The sequence below is a fragment of the Oryctolagus cuniculus genome, chromosome 8, assembly GCF_964237555.1.
Source record: "Oryctolagus cuniculus chromosome 8, mOryCun1.1, whole genome shotgun sequence".
Classification (NCBI taxonomy): Eukaryota; Metazoa; Chordata; class Mammalia; order Lagomorpha; family Leporidae; genus Oryctolagus; species Oryctolagus cuniculus.
In genome coordinates, this window is record NC_091439.1 from 82,031,142 (window position 1) to 82,055,009 (window position 23,868).

The 23,868-nt window shown below is 41.3% G+C and overlaps 1 protein-coding gene and 1 long non-coding RNA gene across 9 annotated transcripts in view; one reads left to right on the top strand and one right to left on the bottom strand.

Moving 5' to 3' along the window:
• The window catches only part of PTPN13 (protein tyrosine phosphatase non-receptor type 13), a 240,775-nt gene that overhangs the window by 183,512 nt on the left and 33,395 nt on the right, over positions 1–23,868 (top strand). For all 8 annotated transcript variants that reach the window (XM_051819592.2, XM_008267633.4, XM_008267635.4 and 5 more), the window contains 9 exons: positions 630–844; positions 956–1,054; positions 2,174–2,538; positions 4,151–4,334; positions 5,627–5,785; positions 6,632–6,803; positions 6,905–7,115; positions 8,210–8,280; positions 23,627–23,688. In XM_051819592.2, coding sequence (XP_051675552.2) covers positions 630–844; positions 956–1,054; positions 2,174–2,538; positions 4,151–4,334; positions 5,627–5,785; positions 6,632–6,803; positions 6,905–7,115; positions 8,210–8,280; positions 23,627–23,688 — 1,538 coding nt within the window. The remainder of the gene's footprint in view (positions 1–629; positions 845–955; positions 1,055–2,173; positions 2,539–4,150; positions 4,335–5,626; positions 5,786–6,631; positions 6,804–6,904; positions 7,116–8,209; positions 8,281–23,626; positions 23,689–23,868) is intronic.
• Positions 697–23,136, bottom strand: LOC127483182 (uncharacterized). Its single transcript, XR_011378362.1, has 2 exons — positions 17,115–23,136; positions 697–11,640 (listed from the first exon to the last, which is right to left on the bottom strand). It is a non-coding gene; the product is annotated as an uncharacterized lncRNA (long non-coding RNA).

Genomic DNA, 23,868 nt, shown 5'->3' on the forward strand with positions numbered 1-23,868 from the left:
TCCAGCCTGTATTATTTTTCCTGAATATGAATACAAAATTCATGTCCCAACTTTATTATGTTGCTTTTTATTCTTTATCTCTTTCACTATTCTTTGTTTAAATACGTTTTCTCATTCTTTCCTGGTTAGTGTGCTTTTCATTTATTTTGTTGCATATAATTTTATTGGGATATCATTGCAATTTATCTAGATTAAATTACATCTCACCAAAATACTGTAGTGTTAATTTATTTTCCCATACCTTTTTCTATCATTTACTTAGCTGTTCTTAATGATCTCTCTCTTATTGTCTCCCTGAATTTCTCTCCCATCTCTTTTTCCCTGGATTTATCCCGTTTTCTCTCTCCGTTTTTATGCTGCCCTATAAAGCACATGGGTTGAAGCTTAATTTTATTTTCAGAAGTCTACTTTTAGAACTATGTTCTATGCAAACCCCTTGGTTTTTGCAGTTAGTACACTGAGTTTTCTTCAGGATAAAGAGTGTGAAATAGGGTACAAAAAGTACATAGAGAACTGTAAATGTCATGGGAACTGGGCTTTTTAAATGTGCTTCAAAATATGTTTGTATGTTCATACCTATACACAGCACTTTCAGAATACTTCTATTTTTATGTCTTTTTTTCTTCCAGAAAATACATTTGAGGTAAAGTTATTTAAAAATAGCTCAGGCCTAGGATTCAGTTTTTCTCGAGAAGATAATCTTATACCCGAGCAAATAAATGCCAGCATAGTGAGAGTTAAAAAGCTTTTTCCTGGACAGCCTGCTGCAGAAAGTGGACAGATTGACGTGGGTGATGTTATCTTGAAAGTAAATGGAGCCTCCTTGAAAGGACTATCCCAGCAGGTGAGCGCCTCACACCCTGAGAGCAGCAGGTGTCCAGGGGAGTGGCTGGTCGGGATGGTTTCACTAGACTGGTTTAACTGTCCCTTCCTTTGTCATTGGTGATTCCCCTAGGAAGTCATATCTGCTCTCAGGGGAACAGCTCCTGAGGTATCCTTGCTTCTGTGCAGACCTCCACCTGGTGTGCTTCCAGAAATTGACACTGCTTTCTTGGTGAGACCTATGAAAAGTACTTGATATTTTTATAGAATATCAATTTAGTGATTGACTAATTTAGCTGTAGTAGCTGTATCATGGATTAACATAGCTACTTCTTTGGCTAGAAGTCTTAGCTGGGTCTATTTCTTCATTGAATCAAACAAAGAAAAGTAGTTCTAATTCTGAGTACTCTGGATTAAAATACAAGTTATTTTAAAATTTTTAGCCTTTAAAAAAAAAAAAAAAGTCAAGGCCAGCACAGTAGCATAGCAGGTAAAAGCAGCCACTTGCAGCACCAGCATCCCATATGGGTCCCAGCTGCTGCGCTTCCAATCCAGCTCCCCGCTAATGCACATGGGAAGGCAGCAGAGAGAGGGTGGCCCAAGTGCTTGGGCCCCTGCAACCACATGGGAGAACCGAAAGAGGCTCCTGACTCCTGGCTTCAGCCTGGCCCAGCCCTTGCCTTTGTGGCCATTTGGAGAGTGAACCAGCAGATGGAGAACCTCGCTTTTCTCTCTCTCCCTCTTTCTCTGTAAATCTGCCTTTCAAGTAAATGAAATAAGTCTTAAAAACAAAGCAAAACATTACATCAAAAATAAATCAGTAAAAAAAAATTAGAAGTCATAGAGAAAGGGATACGCTTATCCATTTACCTTTTTTTATGGCAAGGAATAGCTAAATTATCCAAAAATCTATTTTGATGATTATGTATGAAATTTGTGCAAATTTCATAATGACAGGTAAGAGTCCAAACATAAGTGAGCACTAAGATAATTAAAGAAAGTCTGCCTTTGGCCTGTCTACTGAAAATAGTGTTTTCTTACCAACAAACCATGATTGTTGAGTTTGAAAGGCAGTAGTATCTGTGCCACATGCCTTAGCCCTTATACTGGAGTGAAAGGAAGTGTTAGTAACACATTAATAGAAAAGTAACATTTCTGTAAAAATGCATAGCATTTTAAGAGGTACATTGATTGGGGCACAAGAACTGAATGGAACTCTTAATGCATAAATTACTTTTATTAAATTAATGGAATATTTTAGTAGAAAGGACTGTTATTTAGCAAGTTGATTTTCTGTTGAGTGTTTGTTTTCAGAGTCACCCTCTGAGCTCTTTAAATGTGTCTCTTATAGACCCCACTGCATTCCCCAGCTCAAGTACTTCCCAACTGCAGTAAAGACACTTCTCAACCATCCTGTGCGGAGCAAGGCACCAGCTCAGATGAAAATGAAATGTCTGACAGAAGCAAGAAGCAACGCAGGTCTCCATCCAGGAGAGACAGTTACAGTGACAGCAGTGGAAGTGGAGAAGATGACCTAGTGAAAGCTCCAGCAAAGATATCAGATACGACCTGGAGGTCAACTTTGCATCAGACTCTAAGCAACATGGTATCACAGGCACCAAGTCAACATGAAAAACCCAACAGTCAAGAAGATATCATTTGTACAATGTTTTACTATCCTCAGAAAATGCCCAGTAAAACTGAATTTGAAGACAGGTATTGTCAATATTATGTGTAATACTCAGAAAAACTGGTTGTTAACAAGAGTAGCAGCAACACACATTTCTTGAAGAATGAAATATATCTTTTTATGAACTTCACAATGATTAGCCAAATGATGACTTTATCAGATATCTCCCTGATGGGATTGAATTTTAGTTAGAAAACTGGTAAGCTGCCTAACCAGTCAAGCTGAGTCTTGCTTCTTCCCTGAACATATTTGCTAATATTAAGAAAAATGTTTTGCCGGCGCTGCGGCTCACTAGGCTAATCCTCCACCTAGCGGCGCCGGCACACCGGGTTCTAGTCCCGGTCGGGGCGCCAGATTCTGTGGTGGTTGCCCCCCTTCCAGGCCAGCTCTCTGCTGTGGCCCGGGAGGGCAGTGGAGGATGGCCCAAGTGCTTGGGCCCTGCACCCCATGGGAGACCAGGAGAAGCACCTGGCTCCTGCCTTCGGATCAGCGCGGTGCACTGGCCACAGCGTGCCGGCCGCGGCGGCCATTGGAGGGTGAACCAACGGCAAAGGAAGACCTTTCTCTCTGTCTCTCTCACTGTCCACTCTGCCTGTCAAAAAAAAAAAAAGTTTTAAGAAAAAGTTTATTTAGGATAATGCAGAGGGAAATTATGGATAGGAAAAGGTAGAGAGTTAGCAAATGGGAGGACATGTTAAATGGGGAAAGGAGACATGAATGAAAACATAGACAAATACAAAAAAAAAAACAAAAAACCACAAAACTGGCAATGTGGCACAGCAGGTTAGGCCAATGTTGTAGTAATGGTTCAAGACCTGGCTGCTCTGCTTCCAATCCAGCTCCCTACTAATGTGCATGGGAAGACAGCAAAGATACCCAAGTACTTGGGCCCCTGCCACATAAGAGACCAGGATGGGGTTCCTGGCTCCTAGCTTCAGCCTGGCCCAGCCTGGGCCATAGCATCATTTGGGGAATGAATCAGTGGATGAAAGATGGATAAAGTGGATCTCTCCCTCCCTCTCTCCCCCTCCCTCTCCTTCTCCTTGTCCTTCTCTCCCTCTTCTCTCCCCCTCTCTGTCTCTTCCTCTCCCTGTCACTCTGCCTTTTAAATAAGTAAATCAAAATTTTAACAAGAAAATGAAGAGAAATACCAAATCTGTACCTCAAACAGTTTTTCATATATTTTACTGTATAAATATGTCTTTGTGTTTATCCAGATCCAAGCATTTTTGTTCAGGTTTTTTTTTTTCCTAATCTATCATTCAAAATAACTACAGGAGTATGATTTTGTTCTTAATCTCTTCTTTTCATTATTATGTTGAAACATAGGCTTCTGATAACATTGGCTTTAGCTTCTGAATTAATAACTGGGAATCAAAAGTATATTTATTTAACCTCTCTTACTGACTTTATGCAACTTGTAGAGCTTCTTCAAAATAGAACCTGAACAGAAAAAAAAAAAAAAATAATGTTAGCAAGTAGCAAATGTGGAATCAATTCATAGTCAGTGTCATACAAAAAAGTAGTTAAGATCTCAGTCAAAACCAGGCATGAATATTTGTTAAACATTTTCTTTTGTGATACAGGCTTATTGGCATTGAAGTATATTTGAAAATAGTCTTGTTTCTTTGTCTCCAGTAATCCTCCTTCCCCTCTATCAATGGCTGTGACTCCTGGGCACAGTTGTCAACCCCAATCAGAATCCATTGACAACAATCCAGTGGAAAAATATGTACATCAGACTTTTGAAGTGACCAGATCGGAAAACTTGACAACAGCTTCGAAAAATGAACTAGAAGACCACCTGGAAGACTTTGAGCTGGTGAGTTACTTGCTCTGTATTTAAAAAAAAAAATTTCTGTATTTTCTCAATGAAGATACACAATGTTTTCCTGTTAGTTGAAAAGAAAGCTATTGTTTTGAGTAGCTTCATATCTGTGTCTAATAAATGAATAACATATCTAACATGGTTTCTCTGCTGAGAAATTAGGAAAAAGGACAAAAAGATCTGTGTACAAATCTTGATTCTACCATCAACTTGCTGTAATTAGGCAGATGCCTGTAAACAGATCACTTCTTTGGAGTTGTAGTAGTGTTACCTATATAATGGGGGCCATACTCTCATAGAATAATGGTGAGAATCAAGTGAAATAACTTAAGCAAAGCACCTAGTATGGTACATGCTAGAGACTAGATGCTTAGTAAACATTATGTTTCTTTCTCAAATTCTTATGCATTATTTAATTTTTAATCAAGTCTAAATGTAGTTTATTTTCCCCTCCACACGTTCTCTGTGTGCCCAAATGGAATCCTTTATTCTGTAAATAGCCCTAGAACTTCTAAACCTACAGGTTAAGTTTGGAAACCAGATCTCCAAGTATAATATCCTTTACATGCAGAAAGTGAGTGTTTTTCAATACTGTTTTTTAAAAATTCTTATTGTAGAAAAAGTATAAAAGATTAAAACCATCTATAATCTCACAACTCAAAAATCATAAACATTTTAGAGTTAATCATTCCAGATATTTTGTTTACCTATAATTGTGTGTTTATTATGCATATACCTTCAGTTTCATTCTTAACAAAATAAAAATAATGATTTTTTAATCAATTTTCTTAGAAATCTGTCATTACCAGTGTAAGCAAGCATTATGAAGTCTTAAAAATTATTTTTGTTTGCATATATAAAAAAATGAAGTTGTGATATGTATAACCATCCAAAAATTTCATGTTTTTGCCCAAAAAAAAACACTTCCTTTTAGGGCTCTAGGCATCTATCTTGGTTGTTCAGAAACAGATAAAGAATCTTTCTGAACCTTTTCCCCTAAAAAGTATTCTCTGATTATCATAAGCACTATGGTGTGCACAGTTAGCCTGAGTGTAGAATGGAAGCACGGACAGCCTGTCTCTGCTGTCTCTAGTCAGTTCCACAGTGTTGTACTGAACCCAGCTTCCGCATGCAGTGTGAGGGTGGGGAGATAGGCTTCACGTGGTCAAATTAAGTTTTAAGGTTTGGTTTTCTCCTCTGTTAATCAAGGGAATTAACGGTTACCTTTCTGTTTATCTGTAGGGCCAAATAGACAACCTAAAGGAATCCCTGTTTTCTCTCTTTAGGAAGTAGAACTCCTAATCACCCTAATTAAATCAGAAAAAGGAAGCCTGGGTTTTACGGTAACCAAAGGCAATCAGAGTATTGGTTGTTATGTGCATGATGTACTACAGGATCCAGCCAAAAGTGATGGAAGGCTAAAACCTGGAGATAGGCTCCTAAAGGTGAGACTTTTTCTTAAAGATTTACTTATTATTTGAAAGGCAGAGTTATAGAGAGGCAGAGAGAGAGAGAGAGAGGTCTTCCATCTGCTGGTTCACTCCCCAATTGGCCGCAACGGCCGGCTGTGCCAATCTGAAGCCAGGAGCCAAGAGCTTCTTCCAGGTCTGCCAGATGGGTGCAGGGGCCCAAGGACTTGGGCCATCTTCTGCCGCTTTCCTAGGCCATAGCAGAGAGTGGGATCAGAAGTGGAGCAGCCGGGACTTGAACAGGCACCCAAATGGGATGCCAGCACCGCAGAGCGCAGCTTTATCTGCTACACCACATTGCCTACCCCAAGGTGGGACATTTGAAAGGAATGGAAATTTGTGCAAATGTGACAGAAGAGCAAGATAGGACTGGAGAAGGAAGAAGGTTGAATTAATATGACATTTGGTTCATTTTCCTTCTCCACCATTTAAAAGTAAAGGCCTTTATACAGGCAACAGCTTAATGAAAAAAAAGTTCCCTTTTTAATTTGAAAGTCCCTTGTATCTCAGTTAAAGCATAAAGCTGTGTCAAGTCTGAGAGACAAAAAATTTCTTAAATTACTCAGAAGATAAATTTCTTGTATTAGCAAAATAATGATGCCTTTGTTAGGAATTTACATTATTTTATCATTTATAATTGCTTGATGATTGTGTTTATGATGTCCAAAAAGGATTCCAATAAATCAGACACCATTCTTTATTGTGAACTTCTTACTAGCTAACATATATAAAAGGTTAGAGATATTATCATCTTTTCTTGGCAATTTACCTCCTCTGTTCTAAAAGTTGTAATCATTACTTGTCCCTTTCTCATTTTTGTAGGTTAATGATACAGATGTTACAAACATGACTCACACAGATGCCGTGAATCTGCTCCGAGCTGCACCCAAGACAGTCAGATTAGTGCTTGGACGGATTCTAGAATTACCCAGGATGCCAGTGTTGCCTCATTTGCTACCTGATATTACATTAACATGCAACAAAGAGGATTTGGGTAATGAAAATTTAAGCTTTGTGCAGTAAGATTTTCTCAGCTAGATTAAGAGTATGTGCTCTGATGACTGAGAAAACAAATATGTTCTTTTTTCTTTTAAGGTTTTTCTTTATCTGGAAGTCATGACAGCTTTCATCAAGTGATATATATTAGTGATATTAACCCAAGTTCAGTTGCAGCTATTGAGGGTAATCTCCAGCTATTAGATATTATCCATTATGTGAATGGAGTCAGCACACAAGGAATGACCTTGGAAGAAACTAACAGAGCATTGGACATGTCACTTCCTTCAGTGGTGCTGAAAGCAACAAGGTACTCAGCAATTATTTGTGGGTTTTGTTTATGTGTGTGCATGCATTTCAGGTTGTTGGTTTTACTTATGTCCTCAAAAGACTAATCTGGTAGGTCTTAGTAAAATTTGAACAGATTCTAAGAACATTAAGTGGTAAGTGTTTGAACACATGCTTGTAGTTAATAGAGTAGTTACCACATTTATCAGTTAGGATGTTTTTAGTTGCAGGTAACAGAAAATAAAAGTGAACTTTGACTTTGGGGGTTTTTGCTTTAAGATTTATTTATTTATGTGAAAGTCAGAGTTACAGAGAGAGAGAGAGATCTTCCATCTGCTGCTTCACTCCCCAGATGGCTGCAAGGGCCAGAGCTGGTGTTTATTGCAAAAAGAACCATGATAAATGGCCCAGATAAAAAGAAGTCAGTGCTTTGCATGTTGGGGCTATCCAGCAAGAGCATAAGTACAGGAATGTTTAACATCAATGGCATATTGGCTCTCCTGATTCCGTATAACTTAGGAAACCTTCCTCTTCCCTCAAGTATCAGCAATAAGACTGCATGCTAATCCCCTATTTCCAAGGGGCTATACAAGCATTGTTGGCTGCTGCTTACTTTGGATAGACTATTCTTCTTTTGAATATTAATGTGCCATCGAGATTTTTACTTTAAATAATCTGAAAGACACATAAAAATCAGCTAAAAATTCAGAAAGAATAAAAGGAAAATACACATCAGGCTTTATACATAAAACTTCATGAACTATGCCTTGTAAGTTAGTGATGAACTATCTACTGATAGTGAACTAAGTTATTAGATCATAAAAATTACCCGTGTTGTAAATAAGAGAGGAAATGGGGTGAAGAATTAAGCTGAAACCCAAGGAAAGATTGGGTAATGAAGTGATTCTTGATCTTTTTTCTATCAAGAATATCTTTATCCAGAGAATGTATAGATGTAGACTCTCATAAAATTTATCCTCAGTTTCAGGGGATGCATAGGTCCTCTGAAATCTGTTCAAAATAAAACTTCTGAGGTTAGTTAACAGACGGTTAAAAGGATATTTAAACAAAGATCTTAAATAGTTTGCAATTGTCTTTTCACTTTTTACAACCCAGAGATGGCCATCCAGTGATCCCCAGTTCAAAGATGTCTACTGTTTCAACCCCAAAGTCATCCAAAGCTAATGGTAAGGATCTGTTCATTTCATGACACGATAGTTGTGGAGAAGTAACTAATTTTTTGTTCTGAAGAGCACGTTTGGATGATGTCAATCCAGTGTTTTTCTTGCCCCTCCAGAACATGTTGCAGCATTTCTCTAAGTGAAAAAATTCTATTTAAATGAAAACATCTCTAAAATTCAATGTATAATAAGAAAATAGTACAACAGAGTGGACCATGTAATTTAGAGCCCAATAGACCTGGGTCTATAAGTTCTGTCTGACCGTAGCAAGTAACTTGATCCATTCATAAGCCTCTATTTCCCATCAATAAAATAAGACTATTAGTCTCTACCTTGTAAGGTTATGATGAAGCATAAATATAATACTATCTGTGAAACAGTTACCTTAATGCTTTCACTAATAATTTATTCAGACATTTACTGAATTTCTACTCTGTGCAGGTGCTGTTTGGGTCATTGTGGATATATCAGTGAAAAGCCTCTGCCTCACATTTTAGCATAGTAAGATAAGTAGTAGTAGTAATAGTGGTGACAGTTGTCATTAACTTAATTCTTATTCTAGACTAAATATTCTTCTGAGTTGAGTGCTGTCATCCTCACAACAACCCTGTGAGACTAGTGTTAGTATAATCCTCATTTTGTAGAGAGTGAAACTGAGGTGCAGAAATTGGATAACTTACCCAAGTTCACCAAGTTAATAAAGGGTAGGGCCAGAGTTGAAGCCCATGATTCCATACTCGTCTACCTAATTGGGCCCTGTAAGTGTGCCTTTGATTGCTAGTGTTATATAGTAAGAAAAATATTAGATACAGGGGAATGTGGTTGAACTCAGTGCATTCAAAATGTAAACTGAGTACTTCGTGCATAACTAATATTTTAGATTAGCAGGTAAATAGTATCTAATTACCAATTTAGCAAAAAGAAACCTTACCATAATTGTTATTTATCTTCTAAAAGATAAAGTTTCTAAATACTAATACTGAAGCATAGGGTTCCTTTTTGCCACTGTATGCAGTTCCCATGCACCTTAAAGTCAGATTATCTCACAAAACACACAGGACGTTTTTCTAATGACCTCTGAGATGATTGCTGTTTATAAATTTCCAGTGCCCTGTGCCCTTGTAGAAACTACCTAGTGATCTCTCTTTACAAGTTTCTATGACTTGACTCTCACAGAACTAATTTCTTTATACATCTTAGAACTCACACAGTATTGATAATAGGAACTCTCTTATATCGATGGCAGAAATGTGAACTGGTAATCATTTTTGGAAAGCAGTTTGACAATTTTTAGAAAATTTAAACATATAATTACAATATGATCCAGCCATTCTCCTCCTAATTATTTACTCAAGAGAAAAGTAGTCATATATCTGTATGCAAAAAAACTGGACAAAAATTTTTCTAGCGTCTCTCCTTGGAATGATTAAAATTGGAAACAACTAAAATGTGCAAAAACTGTTGAGGGGATAGAACAATTGTAATATATCCAAACAATGGAATACTACTGAGCATGAAAAAGGGATACAGAGGTGGTCCCCAAAACCATCTGGTCCAGCCCTGCCAAGGCAACCTCAGGCAAGAGTCCAAGTTCAGTAAATCTACAGCAAGCCAAATTTTAAGTTGATAATTTTGTATGGCCACGAATGATGTTATATCCAAATAGCCCTTGGCAGAAAAAGGTTCTCTAGCCCCATTGATACATGTGGCAACATAATTAAAACAGCCTCAAAGTAAGTATGCTGAGTGCAATAACCCAGACCAAAAAAGAACCCATGCTGTTTAATTCCATTTATACACAATTGTGCATGGTACAGATTATAGTGACAGAAAGTAGATCTGTAGTCACCTGAGGACAGTAGGTGAAGGAGACAGTTTTAAGATCAGGAAGATTACAAAAATTATATTATTGTATTTTATTAGACAAATTAGATTTGTTTAACCAATAGTTTGTTATTAGTACACTTCTGTTGTTATTTTTCCTAAAAGTTTAATAATGTATTATACATATTGCTTACAAGTAATATTAAAAGACATTTTGGGGCGGCTTGTAACGTCATCTACACAACTGTAGAGGTCTGTCCATGAAGATTCCATCTCAACCTTTGTCAGGATCTCCCCCTCTGGGAACTGGCCAGGTTGCCACAAAGGAAGAGGAGACTGAGGAAGGTCAAGTTAAACACACGTTATTGGTACTCTAGGCGACTAGGAGGAGAGATCGCTCAAGCCAACTCCTGGGGGCAGTAGACGCTACGGACCAGGAGCTTCTCCCCGCAGGCACAAGGCGCTACGAACCAGGGAGAGAGAGGCTGAGCAACCTCTGCTTTACAGTGTCTGAGGGTCCCCTTATATACAGTTTCTAGAGGCTAGCCCCACCCACCCACTGACCTCCCAAGGTCCCATAGTCATGGCAATGACAGTTGTGACAGTTGGTTTGTGGTTTTCGGTTAAGCCATCCAATCAGGCCATCCCTTTTCAAACTTAACGCTCTAGAGCAGTTACTTTTCTTTTTTTCTTTTCTTTTTTTTTTTTTTTAGAAGGATGGGCACCTCTCCAGACAGAGCCTGAGAGGGTGCCCAGTCGCTCGGACTGGGGGCAGGGAAGGAGCGAGGTTACATGGTTGGGTGGAGATTACCCCTGGCCAGACCAAGCGGGCGACTCAGCATAGAGGCAGAGGGCTGAGCGTGCAGTCCGGTTTGAGGCCGGGGGTTTTTAAGGAGATGGGTCTTGCTTCACACACTTCCTCCTGAAACAAAGAACTTTATGGCTGAAACAAAGGACTTTATGGATGCAAATATTATCAGACAGGAGGAAGGGTGGGCAGGACCCCCTTGAGAATTGGGATCTGGAGCAGGGTATTTGAAATGCAGATACTGGGCTGCACCTGGGAGATTGTGGAAGATTTGTCAGGCAGAAGGGGTGGGGGCCCCCCAACCCACCTGGCAGGTTATCAGGTAGAAGGGGACAGGGCAGGGCAGGAAGTGAATACTGGACTGCCCCTGAATCATTGTCAGGATGACTTTGAGATGCAGCATATGCTGGACATAGATGTCTTCTCTTTAGGCCTTTATGTCACACACACACAAGCTCATAACTGACTTCCTACCTAACATTCCCCCCTCAAGAGGCAAAACCCAAAATTCTTCTTTGGAATTATGGGTGGAATTCCGTTTTCTGTAACTTCTTCAAAGCTGGCATATGGGCGTCGAAGGGGATTAGGGTATTTCCTCTTGCTGTCTGTCTTATGGTGTACAACAGTGGCCTTGGAAAGATTGTGCTGCTCGGTCCAGAGGGCTGCTCAGGTCGTCCAATGGAATGGGCTGGAAGCCTTGTCTGACGACCATTTGGAGTTCGACAGCTTTTAGTCTGTTAGAGACAAAACAGAACAAGGGCATTAAAAACACTCGGTGCAAAGAGAAGCATCAAGATTACAGAAGTTATTGGGCCAAGGAGAGGAAATAGACAGGGTTTCCATGACTAGATGTCAGGCCAAAAATCCCAGCCCTGCTTGGCCTGGTCCTGGAGCTGTTTGGCTTTGTTCAGGAAAAGTACGAATTTGGATTTATACCTGTCTGATTGACCCAGAAACAACATTCTTTCTGGAGCATGGCACAGGCACCTCCCTGAGCGGCAGTTAGCATGTCCAACGCTCATCTGTTTTGGAGAACAATTACAGCCAAAGAGTTGATCTGATTTTGGAGAGTGAAGAGAGATGCTGCTATCATCCTTAGGCAGTGAGGCCATCCTTGTGCAGTCATGTCTAAGGTTTTAGAAAAGTAGCCCACAGGTTGCTTAGCAGGTCCTAGATCCTGAGTTAACCCTCCTAAGGTGACTCCTTGCCTCCCAGTGAAGTACAGCTGGGAGGGTCTCTCTGGGTTTGGCAGTCCTAGCACAGGGGCTTTAGTCATAGCATCCTTTAGCTGAGCAAAGGCTGTGGTTTGCTCTTTCCCCCAAAGGAGGGGACTCTGCTTTGGCTGCCTGTCGAGAGCCTGGTTTAGGAACTGTGCTGTTTCCCTGTATCTAGGAACCTGTAACCTGATAGAGAAAAGCTGGGACTGCCTGAAGTTTGCAGAAGTAGGAATTTGCTGCATGGCCCATATCCTCTCTGGGGCAGGTTTTCTCTCCCCAGGGGTGAGGATAAGGGTTAAATAATGGACTAGCTATGCTTTGTTTTCCTCTGGATACCCAGTAGCTAGTTTTGCTAGGAAGTTAAGCCAATGTACAAGACTAGAGTCTCAGGCTGGGAAAGGAGACAGACTAACAAATCATTTACATTTAATCATCTACACTATGAATTATTGTGCACCCCCCTCAAGAGATAGGCCCTTTAAGTCCTCAGTGAGGACCTGTCCAAATAGCTGCAGGACTGAGTTAGCTGTTACTGAAAGCCCTGTTTTTAGGAACTGGCAGGGAAGGCTTTCTAAGCTTAATACTATTGGATAGACTTTTAAGGCCTAGCTAGGTGTGTGAGGCCCAGACCTATCCATGGGGTGCTGGAAGAGAATTGAAAGAGATGCAAATCTCCTTTAAGGGAGGCCCCCTGTTGACTCGCATTACATGGCTGGACTAGGAGGAGAGCTGAATAGGAGGCTGATAGAAATAGGCAACTTATGTTTCACTGACCCTAGGCCATCCCCTCAATTGCAGTGGCTGGAGCTGGAAGCTGGGCAGAGGCTGGGCAGAGCCAAAGGCTTTTTAGCTTGGGGCCACAAGGTCTGCGGTTCTGAACCAGGAGTCCTTCGACACCCAGGGCTGTTCTGTGTCCAGTGGTCTTGCTCTTGGCAGAGCTGACAGAAGGCAGTTGTTATCACGACAGCTGCTTGCCCAATGCCCTGACTCCTTATATCAGCAACAGGTGCTGTTTGGGGTGCACTGGCCTTGCTGGGTCTCCTTGACAGCAGATCGCCGTGTAAAGCAGCCATTGATTGGCCTGTTGCTAGCTTGCTCCTCTTTCTCCTGGTCTCTAATAAAGTAGACCAAGGAGGCAGCCTTTATGATGTCATTCAAGGGGGTGCTCAACCCAACCCTGATTTCTGAAGCTTTCTTCTAATATCAGGGGCAGTTTGAGTTAGGAACCTATCCCCTAATATGGCATTTCCTACAGCAGAGTCAGGATCTAAATCAGTATACTTATCAAGACCCTCTTTGAGCCTTTCTAGAAAGGCAGCTGGATTTTTAGAGCGGTTACTTTTCTACTGCACAGTTACTTTCTTTCAAACTGCGCTACAGTACTTTCTTTTATTTATTTTTTAACTTTTATTTAATGAATATAAATTTCCAAAGTACAGCTTATGGATTAAAATGGCTCCCCCCCCCATAACTTCCCTCCCACCTGCAACCCTCCCCTCTCCCGCTCCCTTTCCCCTTCCATTCACATCAAGATTCATTTTCAATTCTCTTTATATACAGAAGATCAGTTTAGCATATATTAAGTAAAGATTTCAACAGTTTGCACCCACACAGAAACACAAGGTGAAAAATACTGTTTCAGTACTAGTTATAGCATTAAATCACAATGTACAGCACATTAAGGACAGAGATCCTACATGAGGAGTAAGTACACAGTGACTCCTGTTGTTGACTTAACAAATTGACACTCTTGTTTATGGCATCAGTAATCACCCTAGGCTCTTGTCATGAGCTGCCAAGGCTGTGGAAGCCTTTTGAGTTCGCCGACTCTGATCCTATTTAGACAAGGTCATAGTCAAAGTGGAAGTTCTCTCCTCCCTTCAGAGAAAGGTACCTCCTTCTTTGCTAACCTGTTCTTTCCACTGGGATCTCACCTCACTCGTAGAGAGCTTTCATTTAGGTCTTTTGTTTGTTTGTTTGTTTTTTGCCAGAGTGTCTTGGCTTTCCATGCCTGAAATACTCTCATGGGCTTTTCAGCTGGATCTGAATGCCTTAAGGGCTGATTCTGAGGCCAGAGTGCTGTTTAGGACATCTGCCATTCTATGAGTCTGCTGTGTATCCTGCTTCCCATGTTGGATCGTTCTCTCCCTTTTTTTTATTCTATCAGTTAGTATTTGCAGACACTAGTCTTGTTTATGTGATCCCTTTGACTCTTAGTCCTATCATTATGATCAGTTGTGAACAGAAATTGATCACTTGGACTAGTGAGATGGCATTGGTACATGCCACCTTGATGGGATTGAATTGGAATCCCCTGGCATGTTTCTAACTCGACCATTTGGGGCAAGTCAATTTGGGATTGAGCATGTCCCAAATTGTACATCTCTTCCCTCTCTTATTCCCACTCTTATATTTAACAGGGATCACTTTTCAGTTAAGTTTCAACACTTAAGAATAATTGTGTGTTAATTACAGAGTTCAACCAATAGTATTAACTAGAACAAAAAAAAATACTAAAAGGGATAAAGTATTAAGTTGTTCATCAACAGTCAGGGCAAGAGCTGATCAAGTCACCGTTTCTCATAGTGTCCATTTCACTTCAACAGGTTTCCTTTTTGGTGCTCGGTTAGTTGTCACCGATCAGGGAGAACATATGATATTTGTCCCTTTGGGACTATTTCACTCAGCATGATGTGTTCCAGATTCCTCCATTTTGTTGCAAATGACCAGATTTCATTGTTTTTTACTGCTGTATAGTATTCTATAGAGTACATGTCCCATAATTTCTTTATCCAGTCTACTGTTGATGGGCATTTGGGTTGGTTCCAGGTCTTAGCTATTGTGAATTGAGCTGCAATAAACATTAATGTGCAGACAGCTTGATTGTTTGCCAATTTAATTTCCTTTGGGTAAATGCCAGGGAATGGGATGGCTGGGTGCTACAGTTACTTTCTCCGAGAATGGTTCCCTAACAGTCCTCCCTTTTCTTTTCTTTAAATGCTCTCATAGTCCTGTAAAGCCGTTGAGCCGCTGGGCCAAGGGGATGAATATTCTTGAGCATATCCCGAATTGATTTCCAGATTCAGGGTCTCCTTTTTCTTCTTCTTCTTCTATTTCTGGTGGGCTGGGTTCCTCTCGGAGGGCCAGGTATCCCTTCGCGAAATTCCGTTCAATTGAGAAGAGGTGCTGTAAGATAGGCAAGCATACAAGAACCATACAGAATATTGCCCCTATTTTAAACCATTTCCAGGATGGGAGCCAAGAGGAAACTGTGTCAGTCAGAGTATTTATAGTCTGTTCCACTGTTCTGATCTGACCTATCTTAAATGCCGCTATATTTTGAAGCTGTATTATCCATAGAGCTCTCTTAGTAATGTTAGCCTCAAGATGAGCGGTTGCATTTACCCACTCTAGCCAAGTAGAATGATTGTGTTTGAACATATCAGCTAGTTGTGTTGCATTAGGAATGGATAGATTGTTCCATGGAATGGTGGTAAGGCAAACTCTTCCAATCGCTTCACACTTGAGTTCTCTTTCCAAAGCTAGTATGGTAATTATTTGTTCTATTTGTAGCGTGCGTGCTTTGAGCATCTGGAGCCCCATAGCATGTGGTTGTTTTGTTTTGTTTTGTTTTGTTTTTTTGACAGAGTGGACAGTGAGAGAGAGAGAAAGGTCTTCCTTTGCCGTTGGTTCACCCTCCATGGCCGCCACGGCCGGCGCACCACACGAATCCGATGGCAGGAGCCAGGTACTATCCTGGTCTCCCATGGGGTGCAGGGCCCAAGTACTTGGGCCATCCACCACTGCACTCCCTGGCCACAGCAGAGAGCTGGCCTGGAAGAGGGGCAACCGGGACAGAATCCGGTGCCCCAACCGGGACTAGAACCCGGTGTGCCGGCGCCGCAAGGCAGAGGATTAGCCTAGTGAGCCGCAGCGTCGGCTCATAGCATGTGTCTTAAGCAGTGCTGACTGCTCATGTAGCTGAGCCCGCTGCTCCTGAATTACCTTCAGGAGGGACTCCAAAGCATCTCCCTGTAGTTGGGTAGTGCTTAGAGCCAGTGCTCCAGTCATAATGTCGGCTACCGCGGCTGCTGACACTGCTGTAGCGACAATAGCTGCTGTTACTCCAAAGTCTCTGTTTTTGCACATCGGTTTGATTGGTGTAGTCAAATCAGACATATTTACTGGTACATATGTGAAGGGAGTTGCCTTTACCACCATATGTGGAGCCAAGAATGTTATCATTCTCTCTTCCCATTCCAAGTCCCTTATATAGTAACCGAGCTCCTTTTTAGAATCTAATGGGTCGGCCAGTGCTGCGGCTCACTATGCTAATCCTCCGCCTTGCGGCGCCGGCATACCAAGTTCTAGTACTGGTCAGGGCGCCGGATTCTGTCCCGGTTGCCCCTCTTCCAGGCCAGCTCTCTGCTGTGGCCAGGGGGTGCAGTGGAGGATGGCCCAAGTACTTGGGCCCTGCACCCCATGGGAGACCAGGAAAAGCACCTGGCTCCTGCCTTCGGATCAGCGCAGTGCGCCGGCCGCAGTGCGCCGGCCTCGGCGGCCATTGGAGGGTGAACCAACGGCAAAGGAAGACCTTTCTCTCTGTCTCTCTCTCTCTCACTGTCCACTCTGCCTGTCGAAAAAAAAAAAAATCTATTGGGTATGTGCATCTAGCATACAATACCTCCCCTTCGGTCCTGCATGTCCAACTTCCTGGGTCTTCCCTTACTGGAGTTTTTACAAAATGTTTGTGAAACATTTCATATCCTGCCTGCCAAAAACAATGTGTTGCGTGATTATTACTTGGAGGTCTACATCTAATGTATCTATGCTCTGAGCCATTTTTACAAATAAGAGAGACAGAATTAAGATAATTGTCATTATCAATCCATAAGCTCTGAGCATAGGTAGTTCAAATCTTTCCCACGATCTCATTAAGTTACCTAATACTTTAAATTGTTTAAGCGCTCGCTTACCTTCGATTAACTTACCTTTATCTGAGTCCAATCTCTTTAATTCTTCTTTTACCTGTTGTAGATGTGCTTGTTGTCGGCCTGCTAATTCATCTTGTTGGTCCTCGGGCAGTCCCTCAAAAGGGTTTACAAATGGTGGGTTTTCTTCCTCACTTAATTAAGTGCATACTGTTCATAGAGGTCTTTTGCTTCTCTTCCTTTAATGTACATTTCTCCGTTTGCTGCTGCTGTCGCCATTTCTGGAGTTCTTTAGTCCTAGCTCTGGAATATGAAATCCCTAATTCTTTCTGTAAAAAGCACAACTGACAGTGGTATCTGCATTTCTTAAAAACACATGAGTTCTTTTGACAGGATAATTGCAATGGATATTCCATTAGTGCCTAATTGGAAATTCCCAAATCCTGAGGTCCTGGGCTGGAACCATCCTAACATGTCTTTGGGGCAAGCTAATAATCCCCTTTACAGGTGTCTCGATCACTACTGCTCCTTCTCCTTTCCAAAGGATGGTAGTGGCCCTTTCCAGTCTTTACTGTTTGGTAATCTATAAAAGCAAAAGAGTTTTTTGTCTTAAAATTTCTGGAGTTGGAGCGTTTGCTCTAGTTCTTGCCATCTCTGATGGCTATATCTTTCAGTAGGAATATAGCCCCCTATTCCTCCCCTTTTCTTTTGATTAAGGGCGATAAGAGCCAACTGTAGCCGAGCTTCAATGGTTTGAACTACATCAGCAAATTTAGCCATTTCTTGTTTTAAGGATTGATTAGCTCTCTCAACCATTCCCTGCGACTGTGGATTATAGGGTGTGCCTGTGGTATGATCAATATTTAAATATTGGCACAGTCCCATGACCCTTTCTGCTGTGAAGTTAGGGCCATTATCTGTATGGAGTTCCTGGATATGAAATAGGTTCTGTAGTTCTTATATTCCCCATACTATTTCCTGAGCAGTTTCCTTAGGAATTAGCTTAGCCCATCGAAGGCCAGAGATATCTCAATGGCTACCAGAATTAGCCAGGCCTCATAGTGGGTCATGTCCATTTGCCACAGTCCTGGCCCTGATCTACTAATATGAGTAGTAGTTCCTCTTTTATGCACACACTTGGGGCAGTTCTTCATTATTTGTTCTGCTACAATTTTTGGTAAACTGAATTGTTGTCTCAAGTATGACTATGCCATTTAGCATGATCGTCCGTGGCTGTCTCAATATGTTCTAGAAAAAAGATGTTTGCTGCCTTACTTATGTCATGGAGGACAGGCATTAAAATTAACTGAGCTATTAGTTGTCCTGTTTTTACATATACTATTTTTTAGGATAGGTTGACCAATCTTATCTTTAAAGGATTTTGATCTTGGATGGCGCCGTGGCTCACTAGGCTAATCCTCCGCCTTGCGGCGCCGGCACACCAGCTTCTAGTCCCGGTCGGGGCGCCAGATTCTGTCCCCGTTGCCCCTCTTCCAGGCCAGCTCTCTGCTGTGGCCAGGGAAGTGCAGTGGAGGATGGCCCAAGTGCTTGGGCCCTGCACACCATGGGAGACCAGGAGAAGCACCTGGCTCCTGCCATCGGATCAGCGCAGTGCGCCAGCCTCAGCGCGCCGTCCGCGGTGGCCATTGGAGGGTGAACCAACGGCAAAGGAAGACCTTTCTCTCTGTCTCTCTCTCTCACTGTCCACTCTGCCTGTCAAAAAATAAATAAATTTAAAGGATTTTGATCTCCTGGGCTGATGAAACCTCCAACTACCCTTACTTTGGCCTCAGTCATCTCTGATGTTTCTGTTATCCACCCCCACTGTCCTGGGATTATGGTAATTCATGTTTGTAGGTTAAGGGTCTCTATTACCTTTGGCATAAGTACCAGATCTTTTGGGGCATGTATGGAGTATCCAATCTGTTCTGGTTCTTTTTCCTTAATATGACCACCTTGTACTACCAGGTTTATTTGAGTTGTATTTATTTGTGAAACTAATTTGTCAATATTTTCATTGCCTGGGATTCCCTTATGTCCAGGCACACATTGGATGTAAATTTCTTCTTTACTTTCTATAGCTTCTAATATGGTTCTAAGCAAGGGTTCTTCAATATTTACAGGTAGGGGTCTGGCCTCAATTAATGTATATACATATTGGGAGTCCGTAACTATATTCATTATCAGGGGTCCTTCTTGAAGGGCTAGTAGCGTGGCTCTTTTTTCTAATTCTCAATTATTTCCCTCACTCTCCTTAACTAATTTAACTCCATCTGATCTCCAAAAGCCATATCTTCCTTGCCCCTGTTTGCTTCCTCCATCAAAATAGTAAGTAGGTCCTGGCACGGGATGACCTTGAAGACTGCTTAGTGCTCTTCTAAGCATTAAAGGTGCATGGATACATTCAATCTGTGGTACCCAATGCAAGTAGGGGTCTTCCTGAATCATAACGTCTAAATCCTCTTTTTTTATATAGGTAACCTATATATAGGTTCTTGCCCTATTCGTATAATACATTCTTGTCTAATTTTATGTAGACATTTTAGGGCTCTAGTTAGAGGAGATGCTGCTAATATCTTTGAAAATTCCTATCTACCTACCCAAAGGATATCAGATCCTTGGTGCACTTTATAATTTATGGTGTTACCTCCCATCATAATGGTACAGTAAACTTCCTTGCTGGGGTCCCAGTAGCTTAAAGGTTTGTGTTCTTGTAATAGCCTCCTTATAGTCTATAACTCCTGTCTTGCTTCGGGGGTCCATTCCCCGATACTATTTAACTCTTGGTTTCCCTTCATCATAAGAGTAAAGGTTTTGTCTTAATTCCGGGAACAGCTTGGGTCACCCAATTAAGGAGTCCTACTAACTTTTGTAGTTCATTTAGGGTGGGCTTCTCTGGAAGTTCTGGCAACTCTAGTTTTTGCAATGCCCATTTATTCGGGTGCAACAAGTACCCCATCCATGAGTAAGGATATTGTTCTTGTAATTTCTCATTCGGGGTCTCGAATCCCTTTCCTGAAAGCATTTTTCTGAGTTTTGCTATGATCAGTTTGTGGTGTTTTGGAGAATGATCGGACCCAATATATATATCATCCATATACTGATAAAGATCTACCTCTGGATATTGTTGTCTCCAGGGCTCTAGTATGTCCCTTAGTGTACTTTGGTAAATCAAGGGACTCAATACAAAACCTTGTGGGAGGCAATTCCAAACATACCTATGGCCTGGACCTTGATTATTAACCTCTGGGATGGTAAAGGCAGTGTACTGCCTGAAGTCCTTATCCAGAGGGATGGTAAAATAAGCATCCCCTATATCCAAAACAGTAACCTGATTTCCTCTTTGTAATCCTCCAGGGTGTGGAACACCTAACTGAACTTCTCTTCCCTTATCTACTAATTTATTAAGTTCTCTAAAATCTATTAACATTTGCCATTTACCTGATTTTTTCCTTATCACAGATATTGGGGTGTTCCAGGGATTATCGGGGTCTGCTGAAGATATCTTCCCTTCCTCTAGTAGTCTTTTTGTTATTTCCTTAATTCCTTCTAATTTTTCTTTGGTTAAAGGCCATTGGGGAATCAAGGGACCTTTACTAGGGTCTTTCATTTTTATTTTTATTGGGGTAATTTGGGTAGAGAGTTGCGCCATAATTAGGGTACCCCAAACTTTGTTAAGATATCCCTTCCAAATATGTTGATGGGAATATCTGGGGATGTTAGAATGGATGTCTTTGTCTTCCTTCCCTTTTTGTCTTTCAGTGTAACCTGTGATATTTTTTGTAATTTAGAGCACCCTCCCACCTCCTCTATATTTTGCCATCCTTCTGTTATCCCTTCTTTTATTCCTTTAGCCTCTTGTTCCCTTATTATAGTTAAATCGGCCCCTGTGTCTAACAGCCCTATTAAATCTTTTCCCCCTAGGTTTACCTTTAAGGTAGGTCTTTGTCTTAATTCTATTTTGGTAGTTTTGGGTAGATCCCTGTCGCAGGGGCTTCTGTCTGTATTTCCCCCAGGGATGGGGCAGACGGCGGGATAGATGACTGGAAACTCTGGGCAGATGCCATCATGGTCTGGGGGGCATTGCCCCCCACTTTCCCGTTTTTTGGCTGTCTACATACTTTTGCCATATGCCCTGTTCTCCCACAATTATACCATTTTAGCGGAGTTTTTTCTCCACTCCTACAATTTCTTGCCATATGCCCCTTTTTTCCATACCTGTAACAATTTCCCTGAAAACTTCTTGACCCTTGCTGTCTATCTGCAGCCTTTAAGGCCATCTTATAGGAGGTGGATCCAGATTCTCTACAGGCATACATTTTTTTCTTCTAACGAATCTCCTGGTCTTAAATTTCTAAGCAATTTTTTACATTCTTCATTAGCATTTTGAATGCTCATGGTGTCCTTTAAATATGTTCTCAAATCCTCTCTAGATGTTTCCATATCAATCTGAGTAAATAATCGATTAATAAACTCAGGGTAGGGTTCTTTGGGCCCTTGTCTGATGCTGACTGCTTTAGGGGCCCCACTGATAGTTCTCTGGCATTCTTGAAGCGCCTCAAGAACCCATGTTCTATGGAGGGCTCTGGCATCAGTGAATCTAGGGCCAGCTGCTTCTTCTGGTGATAATCCAATTCCCCTAATCTGATCTGATGTTAGTGGCACTGGTCCAGCCCCATCGGCTGGGGGAGGGGGATGCATCTCATCCCATGCTGTCTGTCACCTTCTCTTTTATCTTGTCTATGACTGTGCAAAGCCAGGAGTTACATTTAGTAGCATATTGATGTCTACTGATGTAAAGTTTATTGAAATTACCCCAAAGTAAGTGATGGTAGCCGGGTGCGTGAGACCGTGTTCCTGCATTTGTTTAAGCCAAGCGGCTATTAGTCCAGGTCCCACAGGCTCATATGCTTGTCTACCACCTCTTAACATTATCAGGTAAGCTGACTGTTCTTTTGCTTTTTCTTCCTTGCTTAACTCTCTGGGAATAACCTGAGGTTTTTGCCTACATTCTGTTACGGCATCATAGAGCTTACAGGCGTCTCCTGTATTTTTTGGATTTAATCCCTTGCCACAACAAATTAACACCTTAAGGGTGTCTACTGCACATTTATAATCTTTCCCTGTTGTGGCACCTTCTCCTCTTTGTAGAAATTCCTCCAGGAGGTTTTCTACTTCTTCCAAGGTCTGCAGATCTTGGAGGTCCCATCCTGTACAAGCTGCTGCCAGCTTATAAGCCCATATTACATTTCCTGGTGAGTAGCACTTCACTTTCTTACCTCTTGGTGCCTGGCCTAGAAGGACCTTCACCTTCTCTATACTCACTAGTGCCTGTCTATATTCTTTAGACTGGGACGTCCCACCCATAGTGGTCTCTTTCAACCACTGCTACTCACCCTTTTGATGATTCCTCAAGGGCTCGTCTCCTCACCGTCCAACTTCAGGTCCCTGTTCAGGCACCAGCTGTCAGGATCTCCCCCTCCAGGAACTGGCCAGGTTGCCACAAAGGAAGAGTCAAGGAAACTGAGGAAGGTCAAGCTAAACACACTTTATTGGTACTCTAGGCGACTAGGAGGAGAGATCACTCAAGCCTACTCCTGCGGGCACTAGATGCTACGGACCAGGGAGAGAGGCTGAGCAACCTCTGCTTTACAGTGTCTGAGGGCCCCCTTATATACAGTTTCTAGAAGCTAGCCCCACCCACCTGCCGACCTCCCAGGGTCCTGTAGTCATGGCGACAATGGTTATGACAGTTGGTTTGTGGTTTGCAGTTAGGCCGTCTGATCAGGCCCGTCCCTTTTCAAACTTAGGCTCTAGAGCAGTTACTTTTCTACTGCGCAGTTACTTTCTCCGAGAATGGTTCCCTAACAACCTTTCCTCTTTCTTGGCAGGATTATTTTTAGGTCAAATAGAGTTCCTTGAACAGAGGTCCGTGAATACATTTAACTGTGTATGTTTTTGTTGTTGCTTGTTTTTAATTTTTCCAAACTGTACCATACCTTTCTAAATATCTTTAAAGTATAATTTAATAAATCAAATAAAGCTTAAATTTGTGACTTTTTAACTGTTAAACATAATCTACTTATTTTAGTGTAGGTGTTAGATTTTGTACTGATAGTTAAAATAAACTATTTAGAAATATTTTTAAAACTTTTGAGTTATATCCACAGGATGTTTTCCTGTGCTAAAGTGTTAGCCTTTATTGTAATGAGATAAAAAGCTTGCTATCTTCTTTTGAATCATAAAGTAAGTATAGTTTAGCACCTGAGATATCTTTCCCATTCATATGGAGTAATTTACATTCAGTGTGTCACACTTGAACCAGTCAGTCTAAAATGAATTGTTCTGTGAACTGTTTTCTTTTAAGAAATCGGCTTTTTCCTTGGGATAGTCCCTTCTTTAATGCTTGTTAACATTTAATTGGTTTAAATCACTTTGTGGTGTGATGTCTTTTAGTATACTAATAAAAAATAATAGCATCCTCAGAAACATGGATTTTCTTTAATTAGTGTGATGTGTCTGTTGTGGTTTTGACTGGCTCATCCTCCTACTTTCTGTGTTGCTCCTTTCAGGACATCACACTGTGGAGCCTTGTGACCATCCTGGCCTCACTCCTGAAAACTCACTCTCCAAGGTAAGTAAACGGCCGCCGTCCTTCACGACAGGACCTCCTTATCTGAATAACCCACTGGTTTATCTCTGAAACCAAACATTTCATATTTAAATATTTGCCATAACCCCATATCTTCTGGCATAACAGTTCCTAAATAAACCAATGACTTATTAATCATTATTTTAAGGCTACTTTGTTGTT